This window comes from Mandrillus leucophaeus, unplaced genomic scaffold, assembly GCF_000951045.1.
Source record: "Mandrillus leucophaeus isolate KB7577 unplaced genomic scaffold, Mleu.le_1.0 Scaffold8, whole genome shotgun sequence".
NCBI lineage: Eukaryota > Metazoa > Chordata > Mammalia > Primates > Cercopithecidae > Mandrillus > Mandrillus leucophaeus.
The window spans coordinates 2,825,717-2,847,827 of record NW_012108696.1 but is presented as its reverse complement, the minus strand read 5'-3'; the positions used below and the strand labels follow the sequence as shown (position 1 = coordinate 2,847,827).

Here is a 22,111-nt window from a genome sequence, read left to right as displayed (position 1 = left end):
TGAGGCCCTCCCCGCCCTTCCCCTGCATCCACAGCCCACCCGGATCTCCCGGGGTAAAGCACCGAGTGAGGCCCTCCCCTCTATGTCCTTGCATCCCGAGCCATCATCAGCCTCCATTGCTCACTTGGGTTTTTGGGGGCTTTTTTTCTGAGACAGAATCTCACTCTATTACCCAGGCTGGAGCTGGAGTGCAGTGGTGTGATCACAGAGGTGCACTGTAGACTCCAAGTCCTAGGCTCAAGCAATCCTCCTGCCTCAGCCTCCCAAAGTGCTGCATTACAGGCGTGAGCCACTGCACCCAGCCCCTCACTTGTAATCATTACACTCGATCATTACCCCCAAGCATCAGAGAGATGGGCCTGCACTAGGATCCCCAGAGATTAAAATAAACAATCAAAAAAAAAAAAAAAAAAACTGGTAAGAAACAGAGGACAGAGAAGATATTTTCTTTCTTCTTTTTTGAGATGGAGTCTCGCTCTTGTCACCCAGGTTGGAGTGCAATGGCACAACCTCGGTTCACTGCAACCTCTGCCTCCTGGGTTCAAGTGATTCTCCTACCTCAGCCTCCCGAGTAGCTGGGATTACAGGTACCCACTGCCATGCCCAGCTAATTTTTTGTATTTTGAGTAGCAACGGGGTTTTACCACGTTGGCCAGGCTGGTCTCGAACTCCTGACCTCAGGTGATCTGCCTGCTTCGGCCTCCCAAAGTGCTGGAATCACAGGTGTGAGCCATAATGTCCAGTCAGAGAAGACATTTTCAAAAAGAATACAAACCTATCATCAATCAATATCCTCAGAAAAAAAAGATACTACGTCATGAAAGAAGAGGGCTTCACTCTAGCCTAAGACCCTGTCTCATTCCAGAGTGAGGTCCTGTCTTGAAAACAACAACAACAACAAGAAGACGAAGTAGAAAATGGAGGTGGGGAAGATAAAGAAAGCGGAACGCTAGTTCTGAAAGCCCAACAGCGAGTGACAGGAGTTTGAAATAGAAACAAGAAAATAGAAACAGGAGAGCAATCAATCAATGAAACCATTCAAGAAAGTTTACTAGAATCATGGGAAAGGTTGGAAAAGATGGATGGAAAGGCCTAAGGAGGGGGAAGTGACAAAAATCAGACACATACCAGGTACCCAGTGAAGGGACTTCAGGACACTTGGGACACAAAGAGGGTTCAATAAGCTTCCAGAAGGGAGAAAAACAGGTTCCACACCAAGGATGAGGAATCAGAGGAGCATCTTTGTGCCAGCAGCACTGAATGAGAACCACGGATGGGTGTGGCCTTCGAAGGGACTTCAATACCCAGCCAAACTATCCACCACAAAGACAGCAGCTTTTCCTGCACAAGTTCTTCTACCTTGTTGCCTAACCATCCTGTGGAGTTTTTGGTTTCATTTTCAATATCTGCCCTTTCCTTATTTCTCATGGTTCTGGAGGCTGGAAAGTCCAAGATCAAAGCACCGGCAGATTTGGTGTCCGGTGAGGGTCACTTCCTGGTTCCTAGATGGTGCCTTCTCGCTGTGTCCTCCTCTGGTAGAAGGGGTGAGGGAGCTCTCTGGGGGCTCTTCTATAAGGGCTCTGATCTCCTCCATGAGGGTGCCACCCTCAGGCCCTGTTTTCAAACGAGAAAACTCTCAAAACTTTACTGCCTGTGTTCCTTTCTCAAGAAGCCCCTGGAAGGTATGTCCCTCAGAAATGAGGTCACAGCAGGTGTGGAGGCCACAGCACCTCCATCTTGGATGCTAACCTGCCATGTTGGCTTCTGATTAACCCCCATTCTGGGAAGGCCTCTGAGATTTCCAGTTCATCTACCGCTCCTTGTATAAGAGCAGGTACTTACTGTAAATCTTGCCCTTTGGTCAAATGGCCCTGAGGCTTCCATATTTCAATTGTCTTGCACATCCCTGAACCACCCTTCCCTATGGTATATAAGCCCTGGGTCTGGGGATGATGGTGCAGGGATCCACCATCTTGTCTCACTGCCGCCACCCAAGACACAGACATGGCTTCTCTTTGTAAATCCTTATTAAATGTTTCTCTCTGAGAAACTGAATGCCAGCCTCTTTCTTTAGCCTCTCAGCATCCTTGGACTTTGGGGTAGATTTGCACAGACCTGCTCATCATGTTTAAAGAGAAAGGAAACAAATGGGCCTTCTGACACACCACAATCCTCTCCACTGCCCACTGCTACCCAGTGTGTGCCCAGTACTACTAGAACTGGAGGTTGTTCTATGTGACCCAGGTTCCCCTCAAAGTATCTCTGCCAAATGGAAAGAAAGCAGCAACTAAAGGCTCAGAAATCCACCCTGCACATTCCTCAGAGGCAGGGATGAGGGAAATGGCATGTGAGGAAGTGACTGTGATGAATCTTTTGTCTTAGTCCGTTCTTGGAACAAAATACCATAAGCTGGGGGCTTATAAGCAAATTGCTTATTTCTTACGGTTCTGGAGGCTGGGAAGTCCAAGATCAGGACACCGGCAGGTCTGGGGTCTGGTGAGGGTCACTTCCTGGTTCTTGGCATCTTCTCACTGAGTCCTCTCATGGTGGGGGGGTGAGGGAGCTCTCTGGGAGCTCTTTCATAAGGCCACTGATCCTATCAATGAGGGCATCACCCTCATGCCCTCATCGCCTCCCAGAGGCCCCATCTCTTAATACCATCACCCTAGGGAGGGGTATGAGGACTCGACAGAGGACTCTGAGGGGACACAGACCTTCAGTTCATGGTCCCTTTCTAGGGAACCAGGTGGACCAACCTCGTGCTGCCGGGGGTTTTAAATGAGATAACACAAGCGAACCTCGTAGGCTGGGCAAGTTAGGGCCACCATGGGAGCACTTCCTGTTATAAAGCAAGACCTGCCAGTCACCTACAAGGGAACAGGCAGGGCAGTTGTTCTCGGGTCTGAATTCCCAAGCCTGTCACTCTAATCTAATGCCTGAGATTATGCCTTCTGAGCCGTAACGATCCCATGAAAAATGCCTGAAATCCAATGAAACTGGCGTGCTTTTGCAAATTGTAATAAAAAATAAAATAAAAAACATACGGAATGCCAGACCTTCCTTTAACATCATATTGCAAAAGAAATCCACTCCCCAGAGGCCGAGTCCCTCTGCTGTTAATGGGGCTTCCCCGGACCATGTACTGACGTGGAGGCTGCCACTGCTCACGCGGGAAGCTCCTTGGCCACCAGCCCGGCCCAGCTGGGGGCTGTGTCTGCCTCTGCCTCTGCGTCCTGCCTTGCTCTGCAGGGCTCATGGGCTGCACTCGGACAAGCGCTCTGAAGCCCCTCCTGGCGGGGCTCGGGCAAACGTGCAGAAACCTTCCACAGAGCTTGGCAGCTCCCGACTGACATTTGAGCCCCCCATGTCTGAGATCCAAAGAAGCTGGGGGCCCCAGGTCCACGAGGCTCTGCTGAGCTCAGAGGAGGAGGAGGGTTCACATCTCATTGGTGGCGGAGGGGAATCACCCTCTCTGGGCACCTCCCACAGGAGAACTCTGAGCCAAAACGGAGACAGAACTCACAGACTTTCTGGAACAGGCAACGCTGCACCCAACACCCAGCTCCAGAAGAACAAAAGGGAAGGTGGCCAATGCGCTCTCTGCCCCAGGGCCCCACCCTCCCGACACACAGGGCGCGGTCCTCTGCTTTTCGTGTCAATGACATCCTACAGTCCCTGCTCTGCGCCTTGCCTTTTCCATGGGGCACATCTGGGAAATGCTCCCCATCAGGACCGAAGGGGCAGCTACACCAAGGCCTGCACAGGCCAGGTGCAGCAGCTCACGCCTGTCATCCCAGTGCTTTAGGAGGCCAAGGCAGAAGGACCCCTTGAGCTCAGGAGTTTAAGGCCAGCCTGGACAACATAGTGAGACCCCATCTCTACAAAAACTACAAAAAATTAGCTGGGCATGATGGTGCAATGCCTGTAGTCTCAGCTACCTGGGAGGCTGAGTTAGGAGGACTGCTTGATCTCAGGAGGTCAAGGCTGCAGTGAACTATGATTGCACCACTGCACTCCAACCTGGAGTTTTTAGAGACTCTGTCTCAAAAAAACAAAACAAAAAACAAAACCACGAAGCCTGGATGGCCGGCTGATGCGCCATTTGGGGCTCTACAGCCTTTTACTACATATTTAAGAATCCTGTGTACAGTGAGATCGACGTCTTGGTGGCTTTGGTTACCACTCACCTCCTTCCCTTGGCGACTCTTCTTCGCGAACAGGTGCCATCCCCATCACCCGATGGCCATGGGGCACATGCCTCGTCCTTTTCTCCCCGCCCTGCTGACTCCACACCACACATGCTGCCAGCCCATGCTCTTTAAAGTATAGATGCTGATGGAAGCCGCCCTGTGTGGCCTTACAAGCCCTTCCCTAGCATGGGATGTTTAAAATCATTCCCAGGGTCCCCTCAGCCTTCTCTGAGCTGTTAAGGCAAGCCCAGAAACGGAGGAATCCTTCCCCCACCAGGCAGGCGCCGCAGCAATCCGCACCGCCAACACCACCAGGGAGGCGCCGTGATCCACACCGCCAACACCACAGGGAGGTGCCGTGGCAGCAGGCGCCACCTAAGTCACCAGCGACTCAAGTGCAGAAATGCCACATCGCACGGAAGCGAGAAACTGGGGTCTGGGCAGGGGCACTGAGGTCAGCAGGAACCCCGGGGGTTCCCCAAACCCATGGAGACCTGGGACCGTGCTCCCCATCCAAGGTGAGATCACTCCATGCCACGAGAAGTCCGGATGGGGGAGGGCTGTGAAGATCTCCCATGCCATGGCCAGGCGCAATGGATCATGCCTGTAATCCCAGCACTTTGGGAGGCCAAGGCAGGTGGATCACTTGAGGTCAGGAGTTCAGGACCAGTCTGGCCAACATGGAGAAACCCCGCCTCTACTAAAAATACAAAAATTAGCCGGGTGTGGTGGCGCACCTGTAGTCCCAGCTACTCAGGAGGCTGAGGCAGGAGACTCACTTGAGCCCAGGAGGCAGAGGGTGCAGTGAGCCGAGATCACACCACTGCACTCCAGCCTGAGTGACAGCACAAGACTCCACCTCAAAAAAATAAAAATAAAAAATAGATTCCCCACACTGTACACCGGCCCTGTGTGCACCTCAGTCTGTGGCCTGCATCTCCATAACATGAGGACCTCCTCCTAAAACCAGCTCCCTGTGAACCTGACTTTTCAGCAGCCTGCCCCTTGGTGGGGCACACACTCTGCCTGCCAGCAGCTGTGGTCTGTCTACAGCACCCACCCTATAGAAGGGGGTCTGATTCCCAGGGAAATGCACACACAAACCACATGCTCGCACACAAGCGCCACACACACTCAAGTCTGCGGCTGCTGGGGGAGGGTCCCCAGGTTGAAGAGTGACCTGGCTGCTCCGGGCCCCTCCCTCCTAGCAGGCCCTGCCCTGCCCTGCCCTGGCCAGCCCCTTGCGATTGGACCCATGCTGAGGGGGCGTCCAGCACCAGGCTCATGGACCCTGAGCTCTCAGTGTGCAGCAGCCTGGCTGGCAGCGTCACAGCAGGACCCTGGCTATCTGCAGATGCAGTGGGCTACCACTGCTGCCTTGGAGCCCAGGGGCTCATCCGCCACCTTCCCCTGATTTAAACAGGCACTAAGCTTTCACAAGAGGTCATCTCCTTTTAAAAGCCTTAACAGATACTAGAGTCTGCTCATGTAAAACAGTAGAGTGGCAGAAGACGCAGCCACCAGCCTACAGAGAAAATGATTATATGTGGTCCAATGAAATCATCAACCCAAACAGCATCTGACCACGGGGCTCATGAACATTCTCGTCAGCTGTGGCGCCAACTCCCAGCCCCCCGATCCAGGAACCAGGGCGGAACATTCAGGACGATGCCAGCTGCCAGCGGGTGGTTCCACAGCCGACGGCAACAGACATTGCATGGCTGGTGCTTGCCCTGCTGTGGACGGGGACAGGGATGGGAGGGGACCTTAGAAGCAGCCAGCCTGGTGTGGGGAGGGTGCAGCATCTCACGGCTGCCGACGAGACATCTATGGCTACCACGTCCCATCCCTCACGCTGCCTCTGCCCCGCCCTCGGCGCCGACCCCGAGCTGAACACCCCTCCATAGACGCCTCGGCACCGACCCCGAGCTGGAGACCCCTTCACGGGATGCCTCAGCGCCGACCCCGAGCTGGAGACCCCTCCACATACGCCTCAGCGCCGACCCCGAGCTGGAGACCCCTCCACGGGACGCCTCAGCGCCGACCCCGAGCTGGAAATCCCTCCACATACGCCTCAGCGCCGACCCCAAGCTGGAGACCCCTCCACATACGCCTCAGCGCCAACCCCGAGCTGGAGACCCCTCCACGGGACGCCTCAGCGCCGACCCCGAGCTGGAAATCCCTCCACATACGCCTCAGCGCCAACCCCGAGCTAGAGACCCCTCCATGGGACACATCGGCAGCACTGCGACAGGACTGTCTGGGGATGGCGATGACCTGCACCTGCACTGCCCAGGACACGGCCACCAGCCCACCTGGCTATTAGCAAGGGCTTCACCCACAGCTGGCCCGACTGAAGGTGGAGGGTGCATCCTATTTCATTTTGATTAACGGATATGGTGCCATGTGTGGCCCGTGGCTCCTACACTGGACGGCAGGCTCTGATGCATCTGAACACCACAGCCAGTCCTGGCTCCTCCACATCCCTCTGTGCACTCCTGGCACCAGCACACACCCACACGCCCAAGTCCTCATCCCTCACCTGCGCCCCCACCTCCATCCTATCACCAGGTCCTGCAGGCACCACCCCTAAAACACAGGCCCATGCTGTTCCCTTCTTCCCATCACGCTGTCCCCTTCTTCCCATGCCCACAGACCCCATGCCCGCCTAGACGGCAGCCATCCATGCCGGGCTCCCTGCCCCATCTCTCCCATAATCCCTTCTCCAGCCAGTGGCCCCCTCCCTTGCTGAAATGCCCAGTGCCTCCCCCAGCACACGGTGATGAAACCTAACTTCGAGGGCCCCTGTTGCAGCCCACGACCTCTGACGTTTGGCCTCTGCCAGGACCCCCGCTCACGGACCTCGCGATTTCCGTTCCTCCCCTGCAATGTTGTTCCCCGCGCTCCTCAGCAGCCTGAACCCAGGGCCTCAGAGAGGAGTGTTCAGAAGCAGCGTGGTAGCAGCTGTCGTCGGTGCGTGATTCACACCCGGGATTGGGGCCTGCCCGGGGCCAGCGCCTGGTGTCCTTAGAAGCAGACAAGAGGACACAAAGGCAGGGAGGAGGGGCCACGTGGCCACCGGGCAGAGGAGAGGGTGACACCCCTGCAAGCCAAGCAGCCCTGAGATCTCGGCCAGCCCCAAAGCCAGGAGAGGCGGGCGGGGGGAGGTCTCCCTGGCGCCCTGAGCGGGCTCAGCCCGCCACACACCCATCTCAGCCTCTGCCTCCAGAACTGTGAGAGGATACACGTTGGGTGCTTTCAGCTGCCCGGGCTGTGGACTGGGCTACCCAGATGGCAGACACATCAGGCTGCAGCTGCAGCATCCCTGCGCCCTCTCTAGGAGCAGAAATTCCTCTTCCCACCCTTATTTGTGTCCTGTCTCCTCCCTGGACCTCGATGGCCTCACACGCTGCCTCCCCAGCAGCTGAACAGTAGCCTGCGCGGTGACCACTGCCCAGCGGATGCCGACCGGGGCGAGTGGCGGTCACACTCCTCTCACAGCCATCTCGACCATCTGTCTGGGGTGGGCATAGGCGGCAGGTGCCTTGGCACACAAGGCGTTAAACATCGAGGAAGGGGCAGAGGCGCCCGCACCCGCACTGATGGCTCACACAAGGCGTGGGAAGGATGAGCAGGCCCCCTGTTTCTGATGTAATTATCAGCGCTGCAGCGGGGCCGATAACAAACCAGTTCATTAGCAAACCCACTGGAAGCAGTCGGCAGCCGCGTCAACAAAACAATTAGGCGTCCGCTCCCAGGGCTCCCTGGGCCTCGGCCGCGGGGCCATTCCCGGCAGCACAGCGAGCGGCTCCCTGCCCCTCCGGGCCTGCCAGGCCAGGCAAGGTCACGGGCCTTCCATGGCCTTCCACAGCCTTCCATGCTGCCCGCACATCCACCAGGTGCCAGGGGAGGCTCCGATGTCCCCTCTGGCCCTCCCTAAATGAAAGTAGCCTCGCATGTGTCTATCAGTGTTGGGAGCCCCTGCAGGGACATGACAAGCAGGCAGCTGCACGCCTGACTCCGGGCCACCAGGACCGGCCTTTCTCCTCCACATGCTGCCCTGAAGGGGCCTCAACGGCCATGGCAGTCCTGCTTCTGTGCCAGGCACCACCCAAGTGCTGTTCCATGTCACTTCCAACAGGCCGAGGGAAACTAAGGCACAGCGCTAGGAGGGGAGGGTCTGCACCCAGGCAGATGGCTCCAGGTCTGAACCGTGGGCCCTATGAAGGGTCACACCTTGGGTGGGGAGGGGACACGCGATTAGGGGTGCAGGGGCCCGCCCCCCACAATCCCTTGCCAGCGCTTGCTCCTGGAGGTTCTCTCTCACTCTCCGGGTTACGACTCCTCCACAAAGGCCGAAGATTGGCCATGAGCTGGGATGCCCTGATATGGGAGAGGGGAGAGGTCCACCACTTCTGACTCAGGGCCAGGCCCCGTGAGCCCCCTCGTCCGGCTCTCCTGCTTCTCTGACGGCTGCCCCCTGGGATCCCTCGCCGGTGCCCCTCGAGGGGGTCCCGCCTCTGCCTGACCCCATGAGCAGACCCGCTCCTCAGATGCCAGGCAGCATCCAGCTGCAGCCGCCGAACCAGCTCTGTCCGTGAAGGATGGTAGAGAAGACTGGGTGCTGCCGAGCCGGCAAAGGCCCTGGAGCCACACCATGAGCCTCGGTCTAGAAAAGCCCCCAACCCTCCTCTGGGGAGATGTGCCCCCCCTCCCCGACCAGAGCTCCTGGGCAGCAGAACTGGGAGTATTAGAGGGTGTGATCCCGAAAGCTGAGAGCAGCAGGAGAAAGGAGGGAGGGGCCCAGCAGGGAGCCTGGAGACCCAGGTGTCTTTGATGGGTGGCCCTGCCCCCATGGGAGTGGATGTGTCTGCAGACATTGTGGTTGAAACAGCTGGGTTGGGGTGTGCCTGGCATGGGGTGGGTGGAGGCCAGGGGTGCTGCTCAGCACCCTGCAGTGCCCAGGATGGCCCCAGCCCAGAGAAGGATCTGGCCCCAATGTCCGCAGTGCCGGGGGAGAGACTAAACGAGGCCTTCTTTCCAGACCACTCCTCTCCTAGCTCACCCTCCAGACGTGCAGCATAAACACTAGGCCAAGAGCCAGCACAGGGCCCACTCACTCTGACCCGGCCCGGGACCCGCTCTGCATGGTCTTAGCTGTAGATTCTCCCAATGCTTCTGCATGACCGTGACACCCCCTAAGTCCACACATGGGAAGGGGCCCCAAAAGCCCTGACCAGGGTCAGAGAGGCAGGGAAGATCTGGGAGAAGGAGCAAGGGAGACATATTTTACATCCAGCCCTGCAACACCACAAATCAGAGGCTCACTGAGGCAGGAAGCCAAAGGCAGGGCACAGGCCAGCCATGGGCTCCAGTGGGCTCTGGCAGGTCAGAGGAGGGGCTGGAGTTTCCCGGGCCTCTGTGGGCCCTCCTCCCTCCCACACTTCCCCAGCCCCCGCCTTCCTTCTGCCGCCTCCCCCTGGGCTCGGGTTAATCACCCGGAGCGGGCGGCCTCATTACCAAACAGAAGGAACACACAGTTCTCGCAGGCAGCAGAAACAATTTGGTTTGAATTTTACAGTAATTACGTTCAGTACACCCCAGGGCTGGGGTTTCAGGAGAGGCCTGCTTCCTGCGGAGCCCCCACCCTGGCCGGATGCGGGAGGTGGGGGGAGATGGGTGGCGGTGCTTCTGGGGAATCCAAGTCGTCGTCCCCTTCCCAAGCTCAGTAGAAGTTCTCCCTGCCAGACACCTCCCGAGAGCCCGAGATGTCCCCGGGGAGGCTGGTGCGCAGCAGGCCTCACCCACAGACAGCTGGCATGGAACCAGTTAAGAGCACGGGGCTTCCTGGCCTTCCAGCCGGGCTTCCCATCTCTTGCGCTCTGTTTAATCCTCAATCAACTCTCCAGGTGACAGGGGAGTTTCGGGACGCCGCTGAATCCCAGGCTCTGGAGGTCAGACCCTTCTCTACCAGCACCAGGCGCCACCCACCGTGGGGTCAGCCCGGCCGCGTGCTGAGCTAATCTAACACGGCGTGCAGGCTTGTAGGACTAACTTGAGTTCGGCGTGAGAAAGGCTGCTGCGCGCACATTTTATTTCTTCCAGTGAGACGGGAACATCCTTGTGATCTGCCCCGTTAGTAATCCCACTACAAAGCCTGCCTGCTGGAGCACGTGCCGGGGATTCTGCTCTGAGACACGGAGCCGCCACCTCTGGAGGCCCCTCCACCCGCCCCCACCGGGCTGTGCACAGGACACATGCCCAGGACACGAAGCCACTGGCCCAGGAGACACCTGGTGGGCAGGGAGGGTGTGGGCTTCCAGATGCCCCATCGGCTTGTGCCTCCAAGTGGGGCAAGGGAAGAGAGAGAGGGAGAGAGAGGGAGAGAGAGGGAGAGAGAAAGAGAAAGAAGACGTTACCATTGAGATGGCTCTAGTTGAGAAGAGAGACCTCTCAAAACGAACCCAGTGCTGCACCGTAAGCCTCAGCCTGGCGAGGTCGGGGCATGGAGCAAGGCGTGCGGCTAGGGGGGCAAGCCTGCTGCCCTCTGCACTCTCACCTCTCCTTGGCAGACCTGGGGGCTGGGATCCCTCCCCAGCACACAGCAGGCGCTCAGCAACGCCGGGCTGGGCTTCCAGGACCTGCCACTCTGCCCTCTCCCCGGCACTGCCTCACCCGCTCAGCAGGGAGGAAGGGGAACAGGCTTTGGGGTCTTCACCGTTTTTGATTTTTTTGTCTTGTTTTCCCTTTTTGTGGAGAGTGGGGTCTCACGATGTTGCCCAGGCTGGCCCTGAACCTCTGGAGTCATGCAGTCCTCCTACCTCGGCCTCCCTAGATGCTGGGATTACAGGCGTGAGTCACTGTGTTTGGCCTTTTGTTTGGTTTTTACTCCCCATTCCGAAAACAAACCAACGAAGCAACAACAACAAAAACTTCTCCCACTTGGGAACTGTGGGGTGCTCGCTCAGCAAGCAGCTAGGAATGGCCAACCCCTCTTCCCTCCCCAGAGCTACGCGCCTCTGACTATGAAAAGAGGAGTGTGTGGTGTTTTGTTTTGTTTTTTTTTTTTTAGTACAAAAAAAGACAGAACCATATTGAAAAGTTAGCGCGTATTTTTAAGGTATCCCAAATTCCGTGACATCAAACTAATATCAACCAATAGTTGGGCAAATCTCCCTTTCCCAGCTTGAGAACCACAACCCCACCACCTCACCACCCCACCACCCCACCACCCCACCACCCCACCACCCCACAACAAATGGGAATCACCACAGTCGCCGTCGGAGCCTGTTTGTTCACTTAAAGTGCTGCGTGCACCTCTCCAAGCCCAAAGACACAGAGCACACCCCAGGGAGCAAACACATTTTCCCGGCTGCACAACGTTCCACTGGCTCAACCCACCCCCGGTCATACAACTTCCCACTACAACAATCGAGGCTACAGCTGTCCTCAGACACGGAACCAGTATGCATATGTTCCCGAGACAGAAGCGCTGGCCACAGGAGGCACGCGTGTAGTCCACGGCAGACGGCCTTCCAGAAAGGCCACCCATTTTTTATTCTGGATTACTGTTCCTCATTTGCTAAGAACTGATCCGGGGGAAGGATGTTTCTGGACGATTTCAGTGAGATTTGCGTGCCCTACAATTCACCAGGTGTGCGACGCAGGAGCTTGTGTACCCACAGACTGGGGCAACCATCTTCGCCTTCAAATGTAGAGCATTTTCACCCTCCAAGGAAAACCCACCCCCATCCGCTGTCACCCTCCAGCCTCCACACCTACGCACCCCTTCCTGCCTCTGAGCACTGGCCTGTCCTGGACATTTCATAGAAATGGGGTTTCGCACGGTGTGGCCTCTGGGTCTGGCTTCTCTCACTGAGTGGGGTGTCCTCAGCGTTCGCCCACACTGGGCCTCACTCCTTCTCATGGCTGAGCAGATGGTAAGGTCAGCTCCCACTTCTCTTTGTTTACCGTATTCCCCAATTTCCAACAATGCACATTCTTCCTTCTGTATCTGCCCCAAGGGATGTGTGGGTGAAGCTGGCAGGGGCGCCCTGCTCCTCTGTCTCTTGAGGATGTCAAAACCTCCCACTGTCATCCTACCCCTGTAACCACAATCCGCTCTTTTGGGGGTCCTGGCCCGTTCCCTGCAGCCTCAGGGCTCCCTCGGGGACTCCGGTGGTCTCTGCTCAGCTGTGGCCCCTGCTCAGCCGTGGCCCACAGATGAACGCCTAGGTTTTGATTAATTATGGAAAAGCCTGTCTACTTATCACGGGTGGAGCTGTGGGCAGGGGCCACCTCCCCCCATCGACCTCTGCTCCAGATGGAAGTTGAGCCCAGGGCTCCCCTCAGGTCTAGGGGCCGGGGGAGTGAGGGTTTGTATCCATGGTGTCCGAGTGATGCGGCTTGCATGGTCCAGGAATCGTGGAGTGAGTTGGAGACAAAGCCCGGGCCGCATTTGTACACCCACCTCTCTTTGATCAGAGAGGGTTTTTGCAGGGGCTGCTAAGAGCTGGATGTGAGCACATCTGGCGGATGGAACCGTGCTCCAGAGGAAGCTAAGCCGCCAGCTCCCTGCCCCTGCAGGGATGGACGCTCACCCTGACAATGATGGGCCCTTGGGGGCCCTCAGATGCCCGGGGCCTACCCGAGTGGGGGGCCACATCCCACCCACGAGGAAAGAGGCTCCCTCCCGCTCTTCGGAAGGCAGTGAATACAAGGAATGGGGCTCTCCCCCACAGGTGGGCATGAAGAGCAGGTGGTAAAGAACTTCTAGTTCCTGAGGGCAAAGCAACCTCCTGCCTGGCATTGAGCTCCGGAAAGACACGAGATTCCTCCAGAGGAGACTTAAACCTGCGCTGCCCAGCGCCCTCATGCCCCAAACCCGCCTATCAGTCCGGCCCGCTTCCGGAGAAGAGACTCGAGTGAAGTGAACGAAATCCCAGCCCTGAAGCCGGGGTCCGTCCCAAGGTGGGAGTCTGTCAGGCAAGGCAGCTGGCCAAGGCTTCGCGGCTCTGAGATACTTAACACCTGTGTGCTTAAAGAGGGTCGCACACCGAGGCTGCGGACCGCTGCAGTGCTCAGCCGCCTTAGGTCTGGGAAAGTGGCACAGAGATGAGGAGCTCAAATAGAACACTCAGATACTCAGAGACAGGCGCTCGGCAGGAGGGGAGATGCCGGGAAACCTGGGTCTAGGAGGCCACACCAGCAGGGCAGTCAAAAATGACAGTGGCACTACCTACCCCACCCCCCAAAAAGAGAGGACCGACCTCGAAAGTGGCCCTGGCCAGCAGCTCTCACTGGGGCCAATCCTGCCTTCAAGGGATGCTGCATGATGTCTGGGGACCTTTGCGGTTGTCACCATTGGGGTCCAAAGGTCACCAGTCCTGAGGGGAGCAGGTCCATGACACCAGGTGTCACAGGGGATGAGTGGGAGTGGAGAGCTGGGATGGGGACACAGCCGTACCTCCCCCACACAGACACACAGGGCCGGGGCCACCAGGCCTCCTCCTGTCCCGAGAGGCACTCCGTCGCCTGCTGTACAGACGGGTGGCGAGGGTGAATGCCCGCAGACCGGCTAGAAAGGAAAAACACCCACGGGAATAAATCCCACCCCTCCTTGACAATGGCCTCCATGTGCCCACGGCATTCTGCTGATGGGGAGTGGATGAGGCCTTGCTTCCGCCACAAGCGCGGGCCTGGGCTGCTCCATCTCACCTGTGAGCTCAGGCAGGCGCCAGCCCTGCTGAGAGGGTGGGAGGGGAGAGCCCCACGCTGCCTCTTGTGTGTGTGCACAGGGCCCTGGAAGCTCTACCCAGGGGCTCTGGTACAAGGCTGTGTATCTAGGTAAGCCACCTGCTGCAGGGAGATCGTATTTCTTGGGGATTTTACAGCCAGGGGGAACCTTGGAGAGCTTTTGGCCTGTGGGGGCAGACCTGGGCCAAGGGCTGGGCCTCCTGCCTGCCATGGGGTAGCCAGGGATGCTCCGTGGGCAGGTGGCAGCACGTCCATGGCACTGACCTGGCCTGCTCAGGGCTGCAGCTGCTGGCAGGTCCATCCGGAACTCCAGAGGCAGCTGCACTGGCTCAGGGTGTGGTGACGGGTGGGGGCCGACCTGCTTTCGCAGCAGGCCCTGGGGGCTGGGCGGGGGAGGAGGTGGCTGTCCTGCAAGCCACGCACCCCTCTGGGTTCTGCTGACGGTGGTGGGGGGCGGGGACAGGGACAGGCTTCCTCTGTAAGGGCCAGGCAGCACATGTCTCTTGGCTTTTCAGAACTCCTCAACTCGGCAGGGTGAAGCGGACGCAGACGCCACCTCCATGCCAGGGTGTGGCTTTGCACAGGATGCTCATTTGTTAAGCGAGACTTCAGTTTCGTCTGGCTGTCACAGGTCACACGTCCTTCGAACTGTCCTCCTGCCACAACCCTTTGAAGATGTAAACCTCCTGCTCAGTTTGCAGACGGCATAATGCCGGCCTGCCAGCTCGGAGCCCTAGCTTGCCAACCCGTGAACACAGACACCCAAAATTCACAGGAGGGTGGCTTCCCACCGTCAGCTCCTGAACACAAAACTGACAGAAAAGGGACAACGGGGTCGGGGGCAGGGGTCCCTAGGGGTCAAGGAAGGCGAACAAGCTGACAAGGAAAGATGTCTCTAAGCAAACGGAGGGGTGGAAGCCGCCTCCCCCGCTCTCCTCTGAAGAACGTGCTCAAAAGAAACTGGCCCAAAATGCCAATGGGATGGGGGAGCTGGGCTGGCCAGCGGGACACCAGAAAAGGGGGATTCTGGGCTGCCCCTTCCCTCCAACTGGGCTGCACACAGATCTGGACAAGGCCCGAGCCCCACCTGACCTGGACCGTTTCCCTGCCTTTTAATGCTCCTCTGTCATCTGTGCGGCGAGATGCTCTAATAGCCTCTCCAGCCTGGGCTGCTTGTGGGAGCAGAAAACCCTGCCAGAGTCAGGGGCGGGCTGCCCCGCCAAGAAGCCTGAGAGCCACCGACGCCCCCCAGACAGCCATAGAGGCCTCGTGGCTAATGACACTCCCTGCGTAAGGCCCTCGCCGCCCAGGCCAGGCCTGACTACACCAGGGGGTGCCTGAGCAGGGGCTGGGACAGCGGGGCTGGGGGCTCCAAGAGGGAGCCTGCCTGGAACCCCTGGTGTGTGTCACGTGCTGCACGCTGCTTGTTCAGCAATTTCACGCTACGCCGCCTGACAATGGAAGCGTGGAGCCCAGTCTCAGTCCGCACTTCCCAAGTCACTTGTTTGTGAACACATGGCTGAATCCCAAATTGCTTTTAATATCTGGGCAGTCCCCACCGCCCCGCTGCAATTTCAGTTCTGACAGCACCTCCAGGACAAGCCTGAGGCCTGAGGCTCACAGCTCAATCTGCTGCTGGGCTGGTCACAACACCCGCGGCGCCCCCACAGCGGCACAAACACACAGACACACGCCCTCTCAACACAGCGACAGCCCTGAGATACCTAACTACTCCCTTAGATCAAAAAGCCGAAATCCCAACTTCCGGATCTCTCTTCCTTTAGCTAAGCCCAGAGTCTTCACTAGAGACATTGGGGATTTTCTGAAATGAGTCCCGGGGGCACCTCTCAGGGCCTTGCCTGCTGTAGACCCCTGTTCTTTTTCTTAACTGCACCGAAAGCAGAGAAACAGCCACAAAAATTAAGGTTCGCTCATTCGTCCAGACCAGCGCAGCCAGGAGAGACGTCACACAGGCCACCTATGCTGTCCCCATTTTCCCAGCAGCCAGGCGAAAAAAGCAGAAAGAGCTGGCATGCCGCGGTGGCTCACGCCTGTAATCCCAGCACTCTGGGAGGCCGAGGCGGGTGGATCACTTGAGCCCAGGAGTTGCAGACCAGCCTGGCCAACATATTAAAACCCTGTCTCTGTAAAAGGGTGGTGGGGGGGAAGTAAAAAGAAACAGGTGAAATTCATTTTTTTCTTTGAGACAGGGCCTCACTCTGTTGCCCAGGCTGGAGTGCAGTGGTGCAATCATAGCTCATCAATGCCTTGACCTCCAGGGCTCAAGAGATCCTCCTGCCTCAGCCTCCCAAAGTGCTGGGATTACAGGCGTGAAGCCACCATGTCCGGCCAAAATCCATCTTAATTATATAAACACATATAACTTACATACATAAATTATGTAATTTATATGTAATTTATATTTATATACAATTCATATAGATTATTTATATATTTATATAAATATATATAATGGTGCCGGTGGAGGAGACACCTCAAACCCCAGACCCAAGCAGTCGGCCATGCCCAGGAGGCCCACGCGGGCGGCGGGCTAGCTGGTGTATGGAACTAACTGGAGATGGACCCGGGACCACCGTCGTCCACCCGGCCTGCCCACCTCCTCTCTAGTCTTCAAGGTAAGGAGCGTTCTGGGCAAAAGTTCTCTGAGGAGTCCGGAAACAGACCCTGGTTGAGAGTCCGGGCCTTGGGCTGAGCGAAACGGCTGCTGGACCAGCCACGGGCAGGTGGCTGCAGAGCAGAGGCAAAAAAGAGCCTCTGTCCGGCCTGCTGTGTCCTGCTCCCAGCCGGCAAGCTCTTACCTGAGTGGCCACTTTGCCGTAGTCAATCCACCGCAGGGTGGCGAAGTTGGTAGATTCTGCACAGTTGAACCCGTGATTGAAGCCGGCGTGGTAGCCGTATGGAAATGTGATCATGAATTCCCCAGCCTCCTGTGTGATCTGAGGAGGGAAAGGGCATGGGTGAGGGCAGGGCCACTGGAAGTGCACCAGGGGATGGGGCGCGGGGACTTCCCAGCGGGTGCCAGGGAGCCTGGCTCACAAACCAAGGGGGTTTCACGAAGTCAAAGGTGGATCCAGGGGCTCCGGGGCTCCAGCCCATTTCCCACACGGCTCATGAAGGACACGGTGAGCAGGCGTGGCCACAGCTCTGCAACCTCCACTTGGCTCAGCCGGGCCCCTCCAGCCCCAGCAGGCCCTGCCCTGCCCCAAGGCGGATGCCAGCACCACTCCAGTGGGAGAACTGAGGATGGAGCCGTGGCTGGACCTGCGGAGGGAGCCGTGGCTGGACACGATGCCTGTGGGGCGTCTCCAGTCAGACCCTCACAGGGAGCGATGGGGGCCTCCTGCTTTGGAGGTGGCTGAGTCACACTCACAGTCACTGTGACTCGTCCTGAAGCAGCTGGGGCTGGTGTTGGGGCAGGCGGTGCTGGCAGCAGCTTTAGAGTGCTCCGAAGACAAGACACTGCTCAGGACACCTTCTGCCCTCGCATGAGAAAGGAGCCACCACTGCACGCGCAAAACACGCCAGGAAGGGGCCTGCAACACGCCGCCATCCCAAGTCGCCTTTCCATCATATCCCAGCGAGGGGGTCTCCACGAGGTCATGGAGATCCAGAAACACCTGCACACTGGGAGCAGGACCTGACACCAGACCAGCACCCTGGAAAGCGGGCCAATGCTTCCAGACCCAAGTCCAATTCCGACGGCTGGCCCATCCGACTCCGCAGGTCTCTGAAGTAGGACCCCCTAAACTGAGGAGCCGAGGCGTGCGTGGCTGGGGTGGGGCCCACAATGACCCCAGACCTAAGGTTTCCCAACAGCCACCCCAAGGCCTGGAAGAAGAGGCAGGGCTGCCTACCAGTGCTGGGGGGCTGCAGCCTTGCGCCCTAGGAACCCTCCCCACTCTGGGGACACTCGAGATGGCCACACCGTCCCCCAACTCTCTGCTCACTGCTAAGCCCATTGATAAAGGCTTTGAAAGACGATCACCCAGAAAGATCAACGACAAATCTGGAGTGACGGCTCCCACCTGCTGCACCGGGGCTTGGGCCAAGGGCTTCTGGGGGGTGGGGCTGTGGGCCCAATCCACAGACATGGAAACTGAGGCTCATGGACTAGAAGTGACTCCCCTTGAAGTCAAGTGGGCTCCTCATCTTTATTTAACATCCAGAAAAACACAGGGATTACAGGCTGCTCGGAGTTCTGGGAGTAACCACTGCTCCAGACAGACAGGAACAGAACATGCCGGGCCCCCAGGCACCCCTCCCACCAGCCTTCTACCAGGTCATCCCCACCCAACCACGCATGCGCTCTTGGTCACCACAGCCCTCGTTTCCTCCTAGCCGTTCACATGAACAGCGTTGTACGGCAGGGACACGTGCCTGGTGTCTTCCGCCCGGCGCGCGTTTCTGAGATTTGTTCCCACTGTCATGTGCACCAGGCGACCACTCCTTTCCATTCCTAAACAGTACTTGGTCGTGCGTGGATCTATGGTTATTGATTTATCTATCCTGCTGATGGATGTGCGGGCTGTTTCTAGTTTGGGGCTCTTGTGAAGAAAGCTGCAAAAACACTTATGTACCAATCTTTCTGTAGACATATGTTTTCATTTTTCCTGGGTAAACATGCACAGAGCGGCATTGCTGGGGCACAGGGTACATGCTTCCGTTTCCAAGAAACTGCCGAACAGTTTTCCATGGCGTGGCACAACCCTGCATCCACCCCGGCCGTGAGCAGTGTGCAGCTGCGCCCTCCTCACTGGCAACTGGTGGCGGTGTTCTGACGTGGCCGTCCTGGGACAGGCAGCATCTCCCGGCTGGCCGCCTCTCTCTAACTTCTACCGACGCTGGGCATCAAACCATGGCTTTCGTTCCTGCGGCTCCTTCGTAACGCGTCTGCTCAAGCCCCTCACCCCACATGCATCGGGCCGTTTGTTTTCTTATCTCTGATTCGTAGGAGTTCTCAGGCCTGCTGATCGTTACTTACTCCTCCAGAAAGATGAGCAGAGACCGCTGGATGCCCTGAAGTCAACGACAAGCCGTCAGAACTGGAGAGGCTTTCGGAAGCCAGCCACGGCATCAGACATCAATCAAAACCGACACGGCTTGGAAAAACGCCAGTCCTTAAGAACACTATGATATTTTTCTTTTCAAATAATTAATCGCACCAATCAAGGAAAGTCAGTGTGCATTAAGTTATATTTTTAAATTCCCGTCCAAGTGACAGCCACGTGCATCAGAATGAGCACGCGACAGAAAACAGGGGTGGGGGGAGCACACGTTACCCCAGGGCCTGGCCCCCGCTGTGCAGGACGTGGGGTCCCCAGGGCCTGGCCCTCACTGTGCAGGATGTGGGGTTCTCTGGGCCAGCTTCTCCCCACTAAGCTTGGAGCTTCGTGAAATGCGGGGCAAATAAAATTAAGGTTTGGGGTTTTTTTTAAAAAATGTAATTACTGGGCCGGGCATGGTGGCACACACCTGTAATCCCAGCATTTTGGGAAAAGGCCAAGACAGGAGAAATGCTTAAGTCCAGGAGCTTGAGACCAGCCTGGACAGCAGAGTGAGACCCCATCTCTAGGAAAAAAAAAAAGTTAAAAAATTAAAGTAAATGCCATTACTGATTCCTTTACCCTATCTGAGCTGGCTTCAGAAAGCTTCCCCCTGACCACCTCCTTTAAGGCCAAGTGACGCTCCCTGTCTCTCCCTTGGGCCCATCCGGTGTGGTGGAGAACCAGGCCTGCAGGCACGCGTCAGGCAGACGTCAGACTCTGAGCCTTCAGGGATCCAGCTGGGCCCCCGGAATGCCAAGATCGAATGGGGGTGATGGCAGCAGAGAGCCAGGCTCTCACGGATGTAAGGACCTCACTCCCCCAGCCCAACCCCTCCTCTGAAGCGAGGCCTAGAACAGAAAATGCGCTCGGTTAGGACAAGATTATGTTCCTGCGAGGAAACCTGCGTCCTGGTGGCTTCATTCCACACTCACGGTGTCTGTCCCCAGTGTCACTGCTGTCAACATTATCCAACAATCAATTAGAAGGCATTGGGATGATGAATAGGCTTTGCGGCAAAGTCATCAGCAGTGACAGGATGCAGCCCCAGACACCAGGCACGGCGAAAGCCCGGAACTCGGTTTCCTCTGCGACCTCTTGCAGAATAAATGAGGGAGTCAATGGCAGATTACAGAAATACACACTTTTAATTATTAAAAAGCTCTGCTATTGATCGGCTTTTTCTCCTAGAAGTAAATACCATTACAAAGATTTATAAGTGGAGTGTGGGGAGTCACTCGTTTGAAGGCTGCCAGGAATTCAGATGAGGGACCCACGCAGCTCTCTGGAAGGGATGTTCATCTCGAGCCCGCGGTGTCTGAGGGGCTGAAGGATGGTTCCCAGGCGAGGCGGCACAGGTGCTGCTCATTGCAGTGGGACAGGGGTCTTCACCGTGGCGGCCTCGGGAGAAACCAGTGCCCAGCCCCAGCAAGCAGCTAGGGGTGTGGGGGAGCGCAGCCGTCCTGCCTGGAGCCCGCCTGCTACCATGCACGCTGCCAGCAGCCACTCCGGGGCCGGTAGTGAGCCACCTTTGGCTCAGGTTCAGGGACTTCACAGACAAACCGCAGTGCGATACAGACGCTGACCTGGGCGTCCAGGCCACACACCACCTGCTCACCCCTTCGATGGGCAGCCCCCTCCAGGAAGCACCACTTTGGAGAAGGTTTTAGACAAACCAGCCAGAAAATCAGTACTTCTCACTTCCCCGAGCAATGCCGTGATCTGTCTGGTTTTGCTGGTAATGAATGATGTTCCAACCAGAAGACGGGGGATGAGAGGAAAGGCCGGAAACCCGCACTTCTCCCAGCGAGATCCGCGCTGTCTGATGAATGCCCATGGCGGCCGGGAGGCGGCCTCTGGGTTGCGGCCCCGCCGGGAAGAGCGGGTCCCTGATGTGCGAGCTGATGCTTTGGCCGTTTGATTGAAATGTCAGAAGCGATTTCTGGCTGGCGGACACTCAGGGCCTCACCACAGAGCACGCTCCCGAGCCCGCACATCACTCTTCCCGCGGAACCTCATGAGCTGGGCTCCCCAGCTGCTCCCCACTCCTGCCCAGCACTCGGAGCTGCGGCCCAGACCTGCCTTACAGGTTCCTGGCACGTGCGTCTCACCTGGACAGAACTGGGGACACAGGCCTAGACTCTCTCACGCATGAAGGCTTCCCCATGGGGAAGGAACTGCCTCGAGTGGGTGCAGCTGCTGAGCCAGACCCTAAGCACAGCCTGCTCTGCTCCTGGGACACCAAACCCCGTCCGTCAAACCAGGTGCAGGAAGGCCCCACCCCCAGCCTCAGGCCTCCTCCATCACAGCCTCCGCCAGCAGCCCCTGAAGCTGTGAACTGAATGAGTTCAGTCTTCACATGCAGGAGAGCCCATATATCATTTCTAAGCAGGCAGTTCTCTCCACGGCCGGGTGACATGGGCCGTGGGGTGCCTGACACTGAGGGTGTGGCCTCGGGCGGTAGCAACCGGGTTCCCACCTCGGACGGGGTGAGGGGCTCTGCTCTCTGTTTCTTTGGCGGCTTCCTGCCAGGTCAGCAGGGGCCACCCCTGCCCTTCCACCCCTGCGGTCGCTGCAGAGGGGCCTCTGATGACCACACCCAGGAGGAAGTTTTGGTTTGGTATGCGAGGGGAGGGGAGGGGAGGTAAATACCCCACCAGATTCAAGCTCTGTCATCCTCTCTCCCCCGTGGAAGAGTTGGAGGCTAACTGCTGAGCCACGCGCCCCTCTTCTGGCTTGTTAATCACTGTTCTAGAAACTTCTCCAGGGTTAAGCAGCTTATCTCCTGGGGTGTGTGTGGCCACCCGAGCTCGGGCCCAGTACCCACTCCACCCACAGGCGTGCAGGCTCCGCCCCGTACGCACCCGGCTGAAGGGGATCCCGTACTTCTTCAGGATGATGGGTGAGATGAGGGTCATCTTGTGCCGCAGGAAGGCGTCGCAGCCCTGCGAGCTCCCGGGGAAGAAGCCTAGGGCAGAAAAGACGGACATCGGTCTCCTGGCCACAGCCAGCCAGAGTCGGTGAGGAGGCTGCCCTCTGGGCAGGCAGGCTCTTTCCTCCCACGGAGAGCAGGCGTGTGGGAGCACAGAGCACAGCCGGACC

General features: G+C 57.6%; 1 protein-coding gene and 1 long non-coding RNA gene across 2 annotated transcripts in view; both read right to left on the bottom strand.

Annotated features, from left to right (window-relative positions):
• The window catches only part of KDM4B (lysine (K)-specific demethylase 4B), a 166,578-nt gene that overhangs the window by 60,864 nt on the left and 83,603 nt on the right, over positions 1–22,111 (bottom strand). The window contains exons 8-9 of the mRNA XM_011967374.1: positions 21,874–21,977; positions 16,766–16,903 (exon numbers count right to left, since the gene is read on the bottom strand). Coding sequence (XP_011822764.1) covers positions 16,766–16,903; positions 21,874–21,977 — 242 coding nt within the window. The remainder of the gene's footprint in view (positions 1–16,765; positions 16,904–21,873; positions 21,978–22,111) is intronic.
• Positions 11,285–12,113, bottom strand: LOC105530045. Its single transcript, XR_001004597.1, has 2 exons — positions 11,447–12,113; positions 11,285–11,398 (listed from the first exon to the last, which is right to left on the bottom strand). It is a non-coding gene; the product is annotated as an uncharacterized LOC105530045 (long non-coding RNA).